This window comes from Myxine glutinosa, chromosome 1 (genome assembly GCF_964187855.1).
Source record: "Myxine glutinosa chromosome 1, kmMyxGlut1.1, whole genome shotgun sequence".
NCBI lineage: Eukaryota > Metazoa > Chordata > Myxini > Myxiniformes > Myxinidae > Myxine > Myxine glutinosa.
The window spans coordinates 36,501,496-36,521,290 of NC_136261.1; the positions used below are offsets into that span (position 1 = coordinate 36,501,496).

The window sequence follows — 19,795 nt, forward strand, 5'->3', positions numbered from 1 at the left end:
AACTTGTAATTATTTAATCGTGTTCTGCTCCTCGTGTGCGGCCTTGTAGTTGTACCCCCGTCGGTGTTTGTTATCTTAATCGTGTTTTGCTTGGCTCTTAGTTTTTTTCCCTTCTACCCCGAACATAATACTCTGTCTAACGTTCTAAATTCCCATCTCCCCCCCCCCCCCCCGCCACCCCCAAAAACCAAACAAACAAACAAAAAACCAAAAACATTTATTTTCCTTTCTCCACGTGTGCTGTTGACTCATCCTGTATTTTCTGTCCAGGTGTGCTGTTCGCCCCGCCCCCATTAACTCCTTGCCATCCACCGTTTGCCCTTCACGTGACTCGTGGTGGTCCCTCTCGGCTCTCCCCCCGTTGGTATTTTTGTGCACATAAGACTGTTCACGGTTCTGTTTAAATATTATTTAAATATGTATAACCTTTCCCCTTCAGTGTTTTACTCAGTGGTATTTTACAACACGCTGTTTTTCTTCCTATTTAAAAGGCTTTTCTCAATTTCCTCTCCAACTCATTCCACCTCAAAAAAAAGAAATTCAATATCTTATACGTCTCCCTCACTACATGGTCTAAATTCACATTCATTCCATCCCTCCTCCATCATTCTGAACCGGATTGCTAACTTGAAAATCACAACAAACCCAATTTGTTTTCAATGTTCGTCTTTCATTAATCATCCACTTTCTAAACTCCCCTCTTGCCCCTCCCATCCAAATCCCTCCCCTTGCACCTACACTCCTAAACTCCCCCCCTACCCCTCCACTCCTGAACTCCCCCCTTTCCCTTCCACTCCTGAACTCCCCCCTTGCCCTTCCCCTCCTAAACTCCCCCCTCACTCCTCCCCTTCAAAACTCCCCCCCAACCCCTCCCATTCAAATCTCCCCCCATACCATTCCTCTCCAATTCTCCCTCCTTCCCCCTCCTCCTCAAAGCTGCCTCCTCCCCACTTCGTCTCCCTTCTATCTCATACCTCCACCCCCCCCCCAACCTTCTTCTTTCCTCTGCCCCCCCTCAAACAACCCCTCTCTGTGCCTCATCCCTTCACCTTCAAACCTTTCATCCTCCTCATCCTTCCCTTTCTTGGAACTCTTCTGCAATCGCTGACACACTAACAACTGCTCTCCCTACCTCCCCCTCTCATCCTTCATCTTACCCTCCTCCTCCCCTCCCCTGTCCTGTACCCGATGCTCCCCCTCTCTCTTCATTAACGGTATGGACCTCAAACATCCGGGGCCTTCGCTCAAACCTGACTGATCTCTCCATACAGGTTGCTTCTGACAATCCAGACTTGATCTGCTTAACAGAGACTTTCCTCCTTCAAGATGTCTCTGATTCCTTAATATCTCTTCCTGGTTACTCCCTCCTCCGGTATGATAGACCTGAGCCTCGGCCTGGTGGTGGGGTGGCTATCTTTATCAAAAACTCTCTTCCTCACTCTCCTTGCACTGCCCTCTCTCCTCCTCACCCCCAGGAGTACCTCTGGCTACGGCTTCCTCTCCGCTCCCACCTTTTGTTCATATGTGTTCTGTACCGTCCCCCAAACAGTGATGACTCCATCTACATTTCACTGTCTGACAACATGGACCAACTTCTATCCACTCATCCCAACTCTCTCTTCCTCATATGTGGTGACTTCAATTGTCATCATGCCACCTGGTTGGGTGTGGGTTCCTCTCTCACCAGTCATGGCACCTCAGCAAAGGACTTCTGTGACTCACTGGGATTGACACAATCTGTCAATTTCCCGACCCGGATCTCAGCCAATGGAGTATCTTCTCTTCTAGACTTGGTTATGACTAACTTCCCTGCTAATGTCTGCTGCTCTTCTTCTGCTCCAATCGGTTCTTCTGATCATGTGCTTGTCAAAGTGGACATCTCTCTGGCCATTCTCAGAGAGCCTCCTCAGCGTCGACGAGTCTGGCATTTCACTCAGGCCGACTGGGACGGTCTTCAAGCAGCCATCAATCGTCTGGATTGGTCTCCCATCTCCACTGCCTCTGACATCAATTCTTCCTGGGAATTCTTCCAAAGCAAACTGATCTCTCTCATGCACAGATTTATCCCATCTCGCCTTCAGTTGTCTTACCCTTCCTCCCGTCCATGGTACACTGAATCTTGTGGTGAGGCAGTTGCCCTGAAACAACTTGCCTTTGCCTCTTGGAAGGCTAATCCAACTGAAGGAAATCTCAGTACCTTCCACCATGCTCGGAACAAGTGTGTGTCTACCCTCAGGAGTACCAGGAAGCACTATCTCTCCTCACTCAAGAATGAACTCTCAAACCTGTCTCCTTCCTCCAAATCCTGGTGGCGTCTGGTCAAATCCGTTTCTGGTGTTTGTTCCCCCTCCATCCCCTCCCTTACCTCAAATGGCCACACAGTTGACATCGCACGTGACAAAGCCGAATGCCTCAACTCTGTGTTTGCCTCAAAATCCTTAGTCCCAAACCCATCTCTCTCTGTTCCCACCTTTCCCAGTCGAACCAAACTGCTCCTGGACTCTGTGACCTTCTCTCCTAACAAGGTGGAGGAGTTTTTGTCAAACCTCGACTCTGATTCTGCAACTGGACCAGATGGCATCAGCCCACGGGTCCTAAAATCCTGCTCTGCCGCTCTATCTCACCCTCTCTCTGTTCTTTTCACCCTATCTTTTGCTCAAGGTCATCTGCCAGCATCCTGGAAATCAGCAAACATTACCGCTTTACACAAAAAAGGTGCAAAAACAGATCCTTGCAACTACAGACCAATCAGCCTGCTCCCAATTATCAGCAAAGTCATGGAATCCATCATTGCTTTGGATATGAAATCTTTCCTCTTCTCCAATGGCTTGATCTCTGATCATCAATTTGGTTTCAGACCAGGTCACTCTACTCTGGACATCCTGCTTCTGCTGTCTCAACAATGGATGGAGGTCCTCAATGCCAAACAGGAAATCAGAGCTGTCTCCCTTGACATATCACGTGCCTTCGATACGGTCTGGCACCCAGCTCTGCTCACCAAACTCTCCTCCTATGGTATCCATGGAAATCTCCATGCATGGCTTGTGGACTTCCTCTCTGGTCGTAGTCAACGTGTGGCCCTGAATGGATTTCTCTCATCTCCCCTTCCCGTTCAGGCTGGAGTTCCCCAAGGCAGTGTGCTGGGCCCTGTGCTTTTTCTGGTCTTTATCAATGATCTCTCCGACTCTCTGGAAAATCCTCTGTATCTCTTTGCTGATGACTCCACTCTCTGCCGCTCAATTCCTCTTCCCTCAGATCGGCAGTCTGCAGCCTCCTCACTCTCTGAAGACCTGGACAAAATCACAGACTGGTCAAACATGTGGAACATGTCTTTCAATCCTGACAAATCTCACACTCTTACTATGTCTCTCCGAAATGATCGACTGGACAACCCTCCCATCTACTTTCTCAACAATCCTCTCCAAGAAGTTCTGTCGCTCAAGCTTTTGGGTCTCACCATCTGCCATGATCTTTCTTGGGAAAACCACATTTCCAAGCTGGCCTCCAAAGCCAGTCGCCGACTGGGCATCCTCCGTCGTGCGAAGTCCTTCCTAGGCACACCTGAGCTCCTCACCACATACAAGGCTTTCATCCGCAGCTCAATGGAATACTGTTCTCCCCTATGGGCTGGTGCTCCTGCCTCACACCTGGCTCGGCTTCACGCTGTTGAATCCAAAGCTTTCAGAATCATTGGAATCTCCCGCGATGAAGCTATCTCTGAGGGCCTTTCACTCACTCACCGCAGGCAGGTAGGTGGTCTTTCTGTCTTCTACCGACTCCTCTCCGGCCTTGCTCCCCCAGCTCTCTCTGTGCTCTGTCCCCCAAATATTCCTACAGGTCGCACAAGATCTGCCAGCCACCCTCTGATGGTTAAACTGCCGAAATCTCGGCTCTCTGCTCACCTTCACTCTTTCATTCCTCTTTTCTCCCGCCTCTGGAACAAACTCCCACACTCACTTCAATCACACTCCTCCCTCCAGGTCTTCAAAACAGCTGTTCACCACCATCTCTTATCTTCCCCCATCCAAAACCTTGATCTTTTCTACCCCCACTAATTCACCCCAGATCCACCTTGTTTGAAATTCCAACTTCTTTCCTGGAAGTCTTGGCAGTGTCCATATGTTTTATACCTCTCCCACCCCCCCCCCCTTCCCATGCCTCCCCCCCAAAGCCCTCTCCCTCCCACAGTTCTCTCGATGTCTCCATGTCTCTCGGTCCCTGCTCTCAAATGTTGTGTTTGTGTCCTTCCCCCTCTCTCCCCATCTTGTCTACCGCTCCCGATGTTATTTGTTTTGTGTGTCTGTTTGTCTTTCTGTGTGATTAATGTTCGCTCTTTCACGAGCCTCGATCTTGTATACAAAAAAAAAGAAAAAAAGAAAAAAAAAGTGATGACACCTGAAAAAGTACTGGGGCGCCCAACAGGTGGCGGTGCCCGGAAAAAGATATGACATCACATTATGTTACAATTCCGCCCTTAAAGATAAAGGCTCGTCGGCGCACGACATTTGCGGCTCGAACGCCTAACAGCAACCGGTGGTTCGGTAATGACACCGCTCACAGTGGGTGAAACATCCTCGACTGGAAGGCCATTGGTCAGGGACGTTTCTGGTAAGGGTTCTAGAGGTGCAGGTGTGGCTACGAGGGGCGATAAAGGCACTCTCTCGGATGGTTGAACAGGTTGCGGTACAAATACAGGTGGTTCTGCTTGTTTGGTATGACGCAACCTGGGTTGATCAAGGTGCTGCCGCTGAAGTCTACCATCAGACAGTTTGACTAGGAAAATCTGACTACCAACAATCTCGATAATTACCCCAGACAACCACTTCTCACCAAGGCCGGCATTGAGAATGAACAACGGATCATTTACATTAATTTCATGATTCACAGACGAACGATCGTGATAATGCTTCTGCTGGAATTTCTTCAATTCTACATCGGCCACCGTATCTGGGTGCACAAGGGACAACCTTGTCTTTAACTCACGGCCCATTAACATTGATGCAGGAGAACGACCAGTGGCATTATGCGATAACTCAATAGGACTCAGGCTAAGCGAGTTTGTATGGGTCCTTCCGTAACACCCTTTAGTCCACTCTTAACGATTTGAACGGCTCTCTCAGCCTGGCCGTTTCTGGCAGGCTTGTATGGAGCAGAGGTATAATGCTTGATGTGATTTTGCGTGCAAAAGCTCAGGAACTCTGCACTGGTATAAGATGAGCCGTTGTCCGATACAATGCGATCAAGTATACCATGAATGGTGAACATACTGCGTAGGGCTTCGATTGTAATGCCCGAACCTGTAGAGGGAACAACAACAGCCTCAATCAACTTTGAGTGGGCATCAACGACGACAACGAACAACTTACCTAAGAAAGGTCCAGCATGATCAATGTGTAACCTTGACCAAGGTTTAACTGGCCATGACCACATTTCAAGTGGTGCTTCCGGCGGTGACTTAGCATTAACCTGACATGTGTGACAATGATGTACGCAGGTTTATATGTCATCATCTAACTTTGGCCACCACACGTGAGGTCTGGTTATAGTTTTCATAGTGACCATCCCAGGGTGAGCATCATGTAGTTGTGACAATATTGTCACACATAGTTTAGGTGGAATAATTATACGACTACCCCAAAGGAGGCAATCCACGTCAACTGACAAATCATCCTTCCTGTTTAGATACAGTTTAGCTTCACTTGCCCAAGATGACCAATCACCCGGCAGGACACAGCATCTGACATGTGACAATGTAGGATCGTTGCTCGAACCTCTTGCAATTTGCTTTGCAGTGACAGGTTGTTCATGAGAAAGCACCTGAGACAGCAGATGAACAACATTACCAGGTAGAGGTGGATCCTCAATAGTTTTCGGAAGCGGTAGATGACTCAATGCATCTGCACAATACATTTCACGTCCTGACCTGTACACAAGCTTGTAGTCATAACCAGCAATGGTTATAGCCCAACGTTGCACCCGACCAGATGAAGTCGGTGATACTGCCTTATCCTCCCCCAACAGACCGAGGAGGGGTTGTGGTCAGGTTCCAATGTGAAATGTTGGCCATAAAGGTACTGGTGCATTTTACCTACTCCAAAAATGCAAGAAAGTGCCTCACAGTCAACCTGCCCGTACCGACGTTCCGTACTTGACAGTTTCCTCCATGCATATGCAACAGGTTGCAAAAGACCAGCATCGTTGGTTTGCAATAGTGCACAACCTCATCCATAAGATGAACTATCACAGCTCAAAGTGAGCTCTTTCGTAGGATCGTAATGTACAAGCAATGGTGACGTGCATGAAAGGGTTTTTGCATCCCTGAAAGCCTTGTTTTGAGCAGCCCATTTTCGATGAACGCCTTTGCGCAACAAAATGTGCAACGGTTCCAAGACAGTGCTCAGGTTTTGTAAGAAATTACCAAAGTAGGTTAACATTCCAAGAAAAGCCCGAAGCTCAGATACATTGATGGGAGCGGGGGTGTTCTTGATAGCTTCCACTTTACCTGGTGAGGGCAAAATGGGGGCCATGAAGACACATTTCTCATGATGGAGACGAAGGCCTGCACTGGAGAGACGGCTTAGCACTTCATTCAGGTTCTGAAGGTGTTCCAGGGCTGACCGACCGGTCACCAATACATCATCGTGAAACACAACTGTGCTGGGTACGGTTCTTTGTAAGTTCTCCATTTTTCACTGGAAAATGGGCACGGCGGCCTGAATGCCAAAAGGGCATCGATTGTACATGAACAGTCCACGGTGAGTATTGATACAGGTGAAAGTTTTAGATTCATCTGAAAGTTCCATTTGTGCATAAGCATTAGTCAGGTCTAACCTTGTAAATGTCTCACCTCCCATGAGAGCCGTGAACAGGTCCTCGGCCTTGGGCAAAGGATATCCATCCAGTTTTGAATGATGATTTATGGTAACCTTGTAGTCCCCACAGATACGTAAGCTCCCATCAGATTTCAGCACGGGTACAATTGGAGGAGCCCAAAAGGTGTATTCAACTGGCAATGATTCCTTCATTCAGAAGACGATCGAGCTCCCGCTCAATTTTTGCTTGCATCATGTATGGTACAGGTCTTGCCCTATGGAAAATAGGCCTAGCCTCGGCATCCACGTGAATCTTAACCTTGGTGCCTTTAAAAGTGCCCACACCATCACAAAATAGATCAGGATACTTGTCGACAATCGATGCCCATCCACCACTGGTGGGCACACATTATGTCAGTTGAGTCTGATGACCTTTAACCAGTCTCTGCCAAACAAAGCCGGCCCCTTGCACTTTATGACGAGCAACAATAAAACATGGGACGCACCATCGTACTCAACGGACACAATGGCTGAGCCTATCACAGGCAGAATTTCACTGGTATATGTCTTCAGTTTAGTCGACACAGGTGTGATCTCCGGAACCCCACCCTGTGGATACAGTGAGGTGAACATACCTTCACACATGATAGATCTCGAAGGGCCAGCATCAATCTCCATTTTCACAGGGGAATTATCTATTGTCACCATCACAACAAACGGAGGTTCAGTATTCCTGGTGTCCACAGAGAAAACTGAATAATTCTCACCTTCGATTGTGGTAGCGCCTGATGTGCTGTTGGTTCCATAAAGCATGTGATCAGTTGGCTCTGCGTTGTCATTGTCGACATCGTCATGGTGAGCGGAAGAGGTGGGTCTGGGACATTGGGCTTTCAGATTCCCCCTCCTCCCAAAGGCGTGGCATGTGAATTGTTTAAAACGACATTGGAATGCGGGTACAATTGGAGCAGCCCAGTCGGAGTATTCAACTGGCAATGATTGGATGGGTGTGGTGACACGAGACAACATGAGACACACCACCGCAATGCCTGCAGGTCATGCCGCCAGTCTTTTTGGGACGGTACATCTCACGGGCAGATGGAGGTGGAGAAATCTGACACTTCTCTTTGTAAGTTGTGACTCTGTGCACATCCACCTTGACCTTGTGATGACCCGTAGACTTTCATCAGCTTGCATACACGCAGTGGCAATGTTAGTAACCTTCATAAGGTCTGGATCTGTCTCCGAGAGCAGTTTACGCATGATGGAATTGCTGTTAATTCCAATCATAAAAAAGTCTCTCAGCATCTCGTCCAGTCTCACAGTGTTCAGCCAGACGTCTGAGATCAGCTACAAACTCACTCGCCGATTGGCCCTCACTTCTTTGGTGTGTATAAAACTTGTACCTTGACACGATTTTCCCCGGCTTGGGTTTGTAGTGTCTCTGCACCAACTCAACCAGTGTAGCATATGACTTGTCGCGGGGTTTTTTGGGTGATAGGAGATCCTTCATCAACCTGTAGGTCTGGGATCTGCACACAGTCAGCAAAATAGCACGACGTCGAGGTGCATCATCAGCGCCATCAATTCCGTTTGCAACAAAATACTCGTCCAGTCGCTCACAAAAATCAACTCAGTCATCTGAATTCGGATTGAATTCACTCAAAATCCTGAACCCGGCGACTGCCATCGTGAAAATAAAACACCACACGTGAGCTCAAACACACAGTCCAACTCCTCGTCGCCACTGTAAAGTCCTTACGAGATTGATGGCATCGCAAATCGAGGGATTCAGAGACACATAGCAAGCGTCCAAACAGCCGTTTATTCTCGGAAGTGACGACACAGGAAAAAGCCCTTGGGGTGCCCAACAGATGGCGGAGCCCGTAAAAGGATATGACATCACAGTATTAACAAAATCGGTCCATACATCTCCGATTATATGGTTGCAGATTCACGGACGAGACCGAATCCTTAAGCCCCCGTTTCGGACTAAGTCCAACGGGAGCTAATAATGTGGCCCATTGTGTTTATGGTGTGTAGGTCAATCTGAATAAACTCCTCCATAAGCCTTCGACATTTGTTAAATAAAAACCAAAATTCACCTGTTATATAGCCACCTCAGTGGGATTTGTGGGAGCTTATTACTATTCAAGGCCTGTAAGCTGGACGACTATGGGCTCCATAAGTGGGCCAGAGGACGGTACATCAACTTTATGGCTCAGCCACAGGCGTTCACCATTGGACGAGGTGGGTCAGCTGACTCTCCACAACGATCCAGTCATCTATCCGTGACATTTTCATCTTTGAAGCTCATTTGTTGCACATTAATTCTGTAGTTCACAACAAACACGAGACACATTTTTGTGCACTCGAACATGACCCACCGGCTACACCGTGACGTTTATTTGAAAGAGATTTGACCAGCAGTTCGGGAGGAAAGTCCACATTTGTGATCTGTGACGTCATCGCCGTTCGGCACGGCAAGTTTCGCTTCGACATTGGCACACTCGACCATTTAGAAATACAGTGCGCGGCATGTCGAGGATATCTCGGGTCGCCAGTTGTATCAAAATCTCTGCATCAATCTCCTCTACAACGTGACCTTTATTTGGAAGAGATCGGATAACCGGTTCCGGAGAAAGCTCCAGATGTGTGACCCGTGACGTCATCCACAGCTATCTCGAGGACTAGAGGGTTCCCGGGGTCAGGAGTGGTGTTAAAATGGCCGTCTCAGGCTCCTCCACAACATAGCGTTTATTTGGTCCACATTGGACAAGCGGTTCCGGAGGAGATTGCAATTTTGTGACCGATGACGTCATCACAACGAACGGCTCCAAATTTGATATATTTTTTTAACCCTTCAAAAAACAATAGGTTTGGGGTCTCTGTGGAATCATACGCCAACATCCTGCCTTTACATTCCCCAATTGATCAGGGGTGTAAAGGCAGGAAGAGGCAAAGGCACATGTTACTGGAGGTGTAACCGCTATTATGGCAATTGAAAGGGCCGACGACCATGCACCTCACCATGCTTCAAACCACACACCGTACCACGCACTGGACCACGCACCACTGCCCCGGCACACCCCACACTCCCGCTCGGGAGAGACGAGCACCGTCGTGGCGGGTTTTGGTGAATTTTCCCCCTCCGCCCCCCGACTGTCCCCGAATGTTACCCTCGGTGACAAACGGCATCACACCCGTCCGATCACCACACCCATGATGGAGCCACACCCGTCCGATCACCACACTCATGATGGAGCCACACCCATCCAACGGACCACAACCGTAATTTCACCACACCCGTCCATCCGATGGACCACACCCATTTTATTCCACCACATCCGTTTTATTACACCACACTTCTTTTTGTCACCACACCCATTTAATTGCACCACCCCAATGATTTAAAGAAAAGTAAAAAAAAAAAAAAAAGATGAAAAAAAGAGGCAAAATTTGTTGCTTACCTGGATGCCGTAATTGATCCATCGGCCATCGTTTTCTTTCCAGGACCATGTCACACCTTTCACTGACTGCACGTTCTGCACACTTAAATAAAGGGCCACAGACATAGAAAATCACGTTTTCTTCAATTAATAGATATTGCTTCACTTTTAACACGAAATAGTTGTTGTTTTTTTGAATAAATATCTTGGAAGGAAGATATTTTAAAAAAAATTGCTTTCCTTTTACGCTCAATTGGCTCCGCCCTCTCCCAAAATGGCGATTTTATTACTATGTCGTCGCGGGAATTTTATTTTTTGCTACGGATAGTTTTTATGATGATTGTAACTATCAGAGGATTCTTGATCAGAAAAATCTTCGCCCAATTCACTTTCTGGCGAGTCTGAAGCGAGTTGTGCAGCCATTATCCGTTGTGTGCTGAGACAACATCGCCATTGCATAAGTAATTGCCACGCAGATGATGTAATCCCGATTTTTAGGGGCGATACCCAATGAGTTAGCTTTTTAAACTGTACTTACACCTCAAAATGTTATTAGAATTAAAAACTACGTTAAGTTCTTTGTTTGTTAATTACAAATGAATATAATCACATTTTTAAAATGTTCTGTGTCTGTGGACCTTTAACACCTCTTCTGCCTCTTCAACATCTTCCTCAGACCATCAGACTCCGAAGAACCTCCTTTATAAAAGCTGCTTTGGTAACAGGTATTAAAAGTATAATCTTGAAGTGTGGTGCTGCGCACACAACTTGCTTGCCAAAGAGGTAGGCCACAACGCATTTGATAACCAAAAGAGTCTTTATTAAGAAAGCTCAAACTGCAGCACTGGGCGGGCTCGAGCTTGGAGCCCGCATGTATGTGCCGAGGCCACGCCTAGTCCCCGGGCGTGGCCGATCGGTCGATAGGCGGGGCATGCCTTCCAGTTCCCTGCCTGGACGTTCGCGCCACCTGCTGGTGCGCTGAATTCGGGTCCTCTTCCTTGTGTCCGCCACACGCGCCCCCCAAGAATTCCCGCGCACCTGAAGGGTGAGTTTGCGGGGAAGCCGGATGACCCGGCCGAAACGCCCCCTGCGGGTACCGGGATAAATTGACCCGGTACCCGCAGTGGTTGCCCGAAGACCAGCTCCGCCGAGGACGCGCGCAGGTCGTCCTTGGGCGCCGTCCTGAGGCCCAGCAGGACCCAGGGGAGTCTGTCGACCCAGCCGCCGTCGCAGAGGCTGGCCCGGGGCGCGGCCTTCATGGAGCGATGAAAGCGCTCGCACAGGCCATTGGCCTGGGGGTCGTAGGCCATGGTGCGGTGTAGTTTCACCCCGAGCCCTTGCGCCACCGCGGCCCAGAGCTCCGAGGTGAACTGGGGGCCGCGGTCGGACGAGATGTCCGAGGGGGCACCGAACCGGGCAACCCAAGTGGCGATAAAGGCTTGCGCCACCTCAGCCGCAGACGTCGCCGCCAATGGGACGGCCTCCGGCCACCGTGTGGTGTGGTCGACCATGGTGAGGAGGTGGGTGAACCCTCGCGAGGGGGGCAGAGGTCCCACCAAGTCGACATGCACGTGGTCGAACCGCCGCCCGGGCACCGTGAACGGGGCCAACGGTGCCTGGGTGTGGCGGTGGACCTTTGCGCGCTGGCACGCGAGGCACGTCCTGGCCCAGTCGCGGACGTCCTTCCGGAGGCCATGCCAGACGAACTTTGCCCCAACGGGTTTCTGGGATGCCCTCGCGCCAGGGTGGGACAGGCCGTGGATGGCGTCGAACACCGGGCGCTGCCAGCCAGCGGGCACGATGGGGCGAGGCCGGCCGAGGGAGACGTCGCATAGGAGGGCCATGCCTGCGGCGTCGAACGGCACCTCGGTGACGCGGAGGCCCGTGACGGCGGTCCGCAAGGCCTGGACGCCGGGGTCGGCGATCTGGGCCTCCGCCATCCGGGCATAGTCGACCCTGAGGTGGACCGCGTGCACGACAGACCGGGAAAGGCAATCCGCCACCGGGTTGTCCTTACCCGCCACGTGAAGGATGTACGTCGTGTACTCGGACACGGCAGAGAGTTGGCGCTGCTGACGTGCCGACCATGGCTCGGCGACCTTGGCCATCGCGAACACAAGGGGCTTGTGGTCAACGAAGGCCGTGAACGGGCGGCCCTCCAGCAGATGGCGGAAGTGTCGGACCGCCAGGTGGAGTCCGAGCAACTCGCGGTCGAAGGTGCTGTACCGGCGTTCGTGCGGGTGAAGCTGCCGGCTGAAAAACGCCAGCGGTTGCCAAGCACCACGCACCCATTGCTCGTGCACCGTGCCCACCGCGTAATCCGACGTGTCGGTAGTGAGGGTGATCGGTGCATCGGGCGGCGGGTGCGCCAGCATGGTGGCGTCGGCCAGAGCCAGCTTTGCGCCCGCGAACGCCGCGGCCATCGGCTCTGACCATGCGATGTCACCTTTGCCCGGCTTGCCCCGGACGGCATCGTGCAAGGGGCGGAGGAGCTGGGCGACGTGGGGCACAAAGCGGTGGTAAAAGCTTACCATGCCCAGGAACTCCTGGAGCCCCTTGATCATGCGGGGCCGCGGGAAATCCCTGACCACCTCCACCTTGGCCGGTAAAGGGACGGCCCCGTGCTCGGTGATGCGGTGCCCCAAGAAGTCGATGGTGGTGACACCGAAACGGCACTTGGCAGGGTTGATGATTAGGCCATGCTGGCCCAGGCGTTCGAACGGCATGCGGAGGTGGAGCAGGTGGTCCTCCCAGGACGCGCTCGTGACTAGGATGTCATCCAGGTAGACGAACAGGAAAGGTAAGTCGCGCAAGACGCTATCCATAAGCCGCTGGAACGACTGAGCCGCATTCTTCAACCCGAAGGGCATCCTTAGAAATTCGAAGAGGCCGAAAGGGGTGATGACGGCCGTCTTCGGGACGTCGTCCGATTGGACGGGGACCTGATGGTAGCCCCGGATGAGGTCCACCTTGGATAACACGGTCGTGTTGGCCAACCGGGCGGAAAAGTCCTGAATGTGTGGGACCGGGTAGCGGTCGGGGGTGGTGGCATCGTTGAGCCGGCGGTAGTCCCCGCACGGCCGCCATCCCCCGCCGGGCGTCGGCACGATGTGCAGCGGGGAAGCCCAAGCGCTGTTGGAGCGCCGCACGATCCCCAGCCGCTCCAGCGTGGCGAACTCCGCTTTCGCCACTGCGAGCTTCGTGGGCTCGAGTCGGCGTGCCCGGGCATAGACCGGCGGCCCAACCGTGGGGATGTGATGCTCCACCCCATGTTTAACGGCCACCTCTGAAAAGGTGGGCCGCGTGAGGGCCGGGAAACTGGCGAGGAGGCGGGTAAAGTCGTCCGCTGCCGGAAGCGTGCAAATTAAACTCGCCGGGATGGAACCCTCCAGCAAGCCGCTTGGCAAGCCGCTCGGTGAGCCGCTCAGTGAGCCGCTCAACGAGCTGCTCAGCGAACAAGCGAGCGAGCTAAAGGTTTCGGCCTGGACGAGCCGTCTGCGCTTTACGTCGACCAACAACCCATTCGCACATAGGAAGTCCGCACCGAGCAATGCCATGGGCATGCTGGCGGTCACGAACGACCATTGAAAGCGCTGCCCTCCGAACCACAGGGAGAGGCAGCGCTTCCCGAACCTGCAGATGGGTGTACCGTTGGCGGCAAGCAACGCGGGGCCCCGGCCCGCGGTTCGCTTGTCGGACGTGTAGGCTGGGATGACGCTTACCTGCGCTCCTGTATCGCAGAGGAAACGGCGCCCGGACAAGGTGTCCGTGATGAATAGGAGGCTGCTGGAACGGCCGACGCTCAGGGCCGCTACCGAGCGCTGGCCTAGTCGTTTCCCGACTTGTCAAACGAGCACGGCGGGCAACACTTCCTAGCCTTGTGGCCGAACCTGGCGTAGTAAGAGCACCAGGCTTGCGGCGGCAGGGGCTGCGGCGGCCGCGGTTTTCTCGGCGGCGGTGGTGGTGGGCGGGGCGCGGCAGCGGCCACGAGGGATGCAGCAGCATCAGCCTCGGGATCCACGACAGCCGCACCGAAACTCGACCGCGTGTCGCAAGCCGCGAAGAACTTGTCGGCCTCTACGGCCAGGGTGCGGGGTTCCCTTATTTTGGAACCGGCCAGAGCGAGGCGGACCTGTAGAGGTAGCTGGCGTAGGAAAAGCACCCGGAATAAGAAATCCGGGGCTTGGTCACCCAGTAGCGACAGCATATAATCCATCCGCACGGATGGTCGTGTGTCGCCGAGTTCGGGAAGGTCCAGGAGGCGGTCGGCCCGTTCGATCTCCGTGAGGCCGAACGTGGCGGTGAGGAGACGTTTGAGCGCCCCGTACTTGTGGTCGACCGGCGGGTGCCACAGGATGGACACGACTCGAGCGGCAGTGCCGGGCCCGAGGGCGGCGACCACATAGTAGTAACGGGTCTCGTCCGCCGTTATGCCTCGAAGCTGAAATTGAGCTTCGGCCTGCACGAACCACACATCGGCCTGTGCTTCCTAAAATCTGGGAGTTTTACCGCAACGGCGTTGTTGGCCATGGCGCGTTCGGTGGTCAGCAACGGCTGAACCAATTGGGGTCACCAGTGAAGTGTGGTGCTGCGCACACAACTTGCTTGCCAAAGAGGTAGGCCACAACGCGTTTGATAACCAAGAGAGTCTTTATTAAGAAAGCTCAAACTGCAGCACTGGGCGGGCTCGAACTTGGAGCCCGCATATATGTACCGAGGCCACGCCTAGTCCCCGGGCGTGGCCGATCGGTCGATAGGCGGGGCATGCCCTCCAGTTCCCCGCCTGGACGTTCGCGCCACCTGTTGGTGCTCTGAATTCGTGTCCTCTTGCTTGTGTCCGCCACAATCTTCATTCAGAATCCTTTCTCTGTTTTCACTACCTATTTCTTTTTGCGTCACAGCAGTGTGGTATGGTGATTCACTTTTCATTATATTACCATCAATGACATGCTTATTATTATACTAAAATATGCCATTTGGCGTCTGATTATTTTTTGACTGCGATACATTCCGTCGTTACATATCCTATCTCAACCAAACCTGACAGGATGACGAGGGGTTATCCAATGAAGGTTGTAGAGCATTCATTTGCCCCCCCCCCCCCCACCTCCCCAACGGGGTTTTCTCCCCTTTTTTTTTTTTTTTTTTTTGTATACAAGATCGAGGCTCGTGAAAGAGCTAACATTAATCACACAAAAAGACAAACCGACACACAAAACACAAAAAACAAGGGGAGCGGCAGACAAGATGGGGAGAGAGGGGGAAGGACACAAAAGAGAGGGGGAAGAGGGGGAAGGACACAAACACAACATTTGAGAGCAGGGACATCGGGAGGACTTGGGGGGAGGTGTGAGAGGAATAAAACATATGAACACTGCAAGGACTCTGGGGTGAATTACCGGGGGTAGAAAAGATCAAGGTTTTCGATGGGGGAAGATAAGAGATGGTGGTGAACAGCTGTTTTAAAGACCTGGAGGGAGGATTGGGATTGAAGGGAGTGGGGGAGTTTGTTCCAGAGGCGGGAGAAAAGGGGAATGAAAGAGTGAAGGTGAGCAGAGAGCCTAGACTTTGGCAGTTTAACCATAAAAGGGTTGCAGGTAGATCTTGTGCGACCTGAAGGAATATTGGGGGGACAGAGCACAGAGAGAGCTGGGGGAGCAAGGCCGGAGAGGAGTCGGTAGAAGACAGAAAGACCACCAACCTGCCTGCGGTGAGTGAGTGAAAGGCCCTCGGTGTTGACTACATCGCAGGAGATTCCAATGATTCTGAAAGCTTTGGCCTCAACAGCGTGAAGCCGAGCAAGGTGTGAGGCAGGAGCACCAGCCCAGAGGGGGGAACAGTATTCCATTGAGCTGCGGATGAAAGCCTTGTATGTGGTGAGGAGCTCAGGTGTGCCAAGGAAGGACTTCGCACGACGGAGGATGCCCAGTCGGCGACTGGCTTTGGAGGCCAGCTTGGAAATGTGGTTTTCCCAGGAAAGATCATGGCAGATAGTGAGACCCAAAAGCTTGAGCGACAGAACTTCTTGGAGAGGATTGTTGAGAAAGTAGATGGGAGGGTTGTCCAGTCGGTCCTTTCGAAAAGGACTTTTTTAGAAAGTTTTTAGAAACTTTTTTAGAAAAGAATTTTCATCATTTTAAAGAGATCCAAGTATGTGTGGAGAAAGTGAAGAAAAAGAAGCAGATATCACAACTCAAGGGTAAATGAGAGGCGAGTTGGGATGGTAATAAGGCAAGGATGAGTCTTCCACTCAGAGAGTGGTGAATGCATGGAATGTTCTCCTTGCACTGGGCATCCCCTGAGCGGGATTTCCCCACCATTGCCGTCAATGGGGTTGCGTGTTGAGGTGTATATCCATGTTAAGTTAGCTTTATCATGGCGTTTTTCCAAGGCCACTTCAAATAACAAAACTAACGATAATAGAATAATATTAATGTTATTAAAAAACAATATTAATGCTATTGATATCCCACCTCCTCAATGTGTTTTTCCTCCTTGAACAAACATCGAGTCAACGTTTATAAATAGCTTACCGCGTTTCCGTTGGAGCAACGGCAAAAGTATGATAAACCACAAACATGTATGATTAACTCTTTAAACAGTCAATAATGCTGTTTATAACACTAAACAAAGAAATTTGTAGGAATCCCGACATCCGTGAGGTAGGTTTTACTTACAGAACTGAGCGAAGATCTACTGCACTCTATATATCCCACAAGAGTTGAGTTAATAACAGGACCCTTCCTGCAGCTACCGTGGCGTTTTTCGTGGCGGTCTTTTGAAACACGCTCCTGCTATTTCACACGAAATGGAAAGGGAGGAAGCCCGGGTTGTGCTCACTTCCCAAGCAGCTAGCTATCGCTTGCCAAGTTAGCAGTTCCTTAACGGTTTTGAATGAACCCCTTGGTGATCTTTCCACAAGAAACTTGGTAAATGAACACACACCCAATGTTCTTGAGACCCGACCATAGATCGACTGTAATCTATATACCCCAAAGAGGAATGACCCTTCCTGCCGCTCCCGTCGTGAGCGGGTGTACTAGTTATATAAACGCCTTTAAAAAAAAAATTGTTCCACCTGATGACTCCAATGCAGTATTTGGTTTTCTGTTTCATTATGTTGTACCATATCCCTGGTGTTGGGCTAGCGGCTAGGGTGCCGGCTTAGGATCCTAGGATCCTGTGGTTCGAATCCCGGTTAATCGCTGACTTAACGCCAGAGGGGTTGACTCAGCCTGTCATCCTTCTGAGGTCGGCCAGAGGGGTTGACTCAGCCTGTCATCCTTCTGAGGTCGGCAATTTGAGTACCAGTTCACTGGTAATTCCCTACTTGTCGTTAAAGGCGGCAAAAAGGGTTGGCGCCAGGAAGGGCATCCGGCCGTAAAACATTGCTTCAAAAAGGGGACCGAAAAACAACAACAACCACAGTTCCCGAAAAAGGCCAACCCCCGCTTGCGGGGAAAAATGGCCTCTAAAGGTGTTTTTTTTTTTTTTTTAATGTTGTACCATATCCTGATGCTGTGTGGATCCTGCTTCCCCGCTGATGGACCTCTGGTAGCTTGTAACTGTTGCTGCGTTTTTGCCTGAGGAAGAAATGCTGAAATCTATCTGTCTGGGTTCTTCCCAACATCTTTCTAGGGCTAGGGCTCAGAGCTAGGGCTAGGGGTTAGGGCTAGGGGTTAGGGCTGGGAGTTAGGGCTAGGAGTTAGGGTTAGGAGTTAGGGCTAGGAGTTAAGGGAAGGAGCTAGGGCTCAGAGTTAGGGATCTTTGGTCCTTTCACATTTCTTTCTACTTTTTCATATTTCTCTTTATTCATTCTAATTCTTGCTTCTTCTTTATTTCTCTCTTTCTTTATCTATCTGTCTTCGGAGAAGTGAATTGTTGAAGAATTTTTTTTTTCCGGAATGTTCACTTGGTTGCGCTTGAGTGGGTTTGAGGGTAGGGGATTAGCGGCTGAAACCCGAATCCTAACCAGGTTCCTCCTGATAACTTCATCTTTGCTCTTTGCTTTTTATGGTTCCTTCTGATGACTCCAATGCAGTATTTCGTTTTCTGTTTCATTCATGTTCTTTGAGGTTTTTTTTCATTATTAGTTGTTGCTATATTCACGAAGAGAGGAATATGTGGTATTGGGAGTTCTGTGAATATTAAGGAATGCATGATGGATTGCAAGTGATGAGGCGGAACCGGTAGTGACGTGAGACAAGGTGTGTTGAGAAGATGGAAGGCAGACGCCATTAAACGAACTAGTGAGATACCTGTGCTACACACGGGTGGGAGGCCAGAAACAAACAGACAATGCTGATACGGCGAATGCTAAAGCATGAAACCAATAAATTCCACATTCCTGTAGCTCCTTCAGTCGCACATCAGACATGGACAGCAAGTTTGTGAAGGACTTCCATGAAAAAGGACTCAAGTGGGCAGATCATGGAAACCTCATCGTTTTGAAAGCGTCGAGAAAGTTGTATATGCTTCGATCTTTGAGGAAGTTCCATATTCCGATAGAAGATCTTATCACTGTGTACATTTCTTACATCAGACCTATGTTAGAATATTGCTGTCCCGTATGGCATTCCTCATTGACACAACAACAGCATGCATTGATTGAATCCATACAAAGAAGAGCATTGAGAATCTATTTTTGCTGGCGATTATGATTCCTACCACAATGCTTTGAGTACCTGCCAGCTGAATTCACTGCAAGAACGTCGTGAACAACTTTGTAGCAATTTTGCATCTTCTTTGTATAGTAGATTTCCAGACTGGTTACCAAACAAACAATTGTCACTTAGACAATTACGTCACAGCAATAAGCTTAGAGAAATTAGGTGCAGGATTGAACGTTACAGAAAGAGTGCAATGCTTTATAATTAGACTTTTAAATACCATGAATGTGTTCTAAGTAAGATTAATCTCTTAACACATATTCTCCAAGTGAGATCCATAACAGATTTACCTTTTCTTTCCCTAGTTTTATATTTCAAGGAAATTTTTATCTTGGAACGTGGTACTTATTATTGCAGCTATTTTATACGTGTGTATTTTATGACAATGGGTGTATTTCACAATAATGTGTTGTTACAGATTCGTCACTTCAGTTGTGGTGGTTTTCATCCACTGTAAACATTTCTGATTCCATGTATTATTATTGTTGTCATTTAAAGGGAATAGATATTTCTATTTTCAAAAGTTAAAAGTTAATGTTTTAAATGAAACAGGAACCGGATGGCGATGAAGAGGAAGAGGATAAAAAGAGGGCGGAGCGAGTGAGTCGGACAAGAAAGCCGAGCTGCTCCGAATTCTGAAGCGAACGTTGTCGAACAGGAGTCACCAGCGAACTTTCGGGTTTCCCGGGAAAGGGATCCCTGCGACAGAGTTGTCATCGCTGTGACCGATCAACCTGCGTGTCAGGTTTTTGGCGGTGGATTCTGAGGTGAATTATCGTCGGGCCGTTACGTCTCAAGAACGGGTCGTCGGCCATTTTGACTCGCGCGCTTTGCGCGTCGAGCAAGGTTTCTTTGCTTCGTCAGCCGT

The 19,795-nt window shown here is 50.3% G+C and overlaps 1 protein-coding gene across 5 annotated transcripts in view; it reads right to left on the reverse strand.

The window, feature by feature from the left end:
• The window catches only part of LOC137422864 (protein mono-ADP-ribosyltransferase PARP11), an 82,235-nt gene that overhangs the window by 25,039 nt on the left and 37,401 nt on the right, over positions 1–19,795 (reverse strand). For 4 of the 5 annotated variants that reach the window (XM_068109476.2, XM_068109456.2, XM_078770762.1 and 1 more), the window contains exon 7: positions 10,280–10,361. The exons of the other annotated variant lie outside the window; for it this stretch is intronic. In XM_068109476.2, the coding sequence (XP_067965577.2) occupies positions 10,280–10,361 (82 nt within the window). The remainder of the gene's footprint in view (positions 1–10,279; positions 10,362–19,795) is intronic. 5 annotated transcript variants of the gene reach the window in all.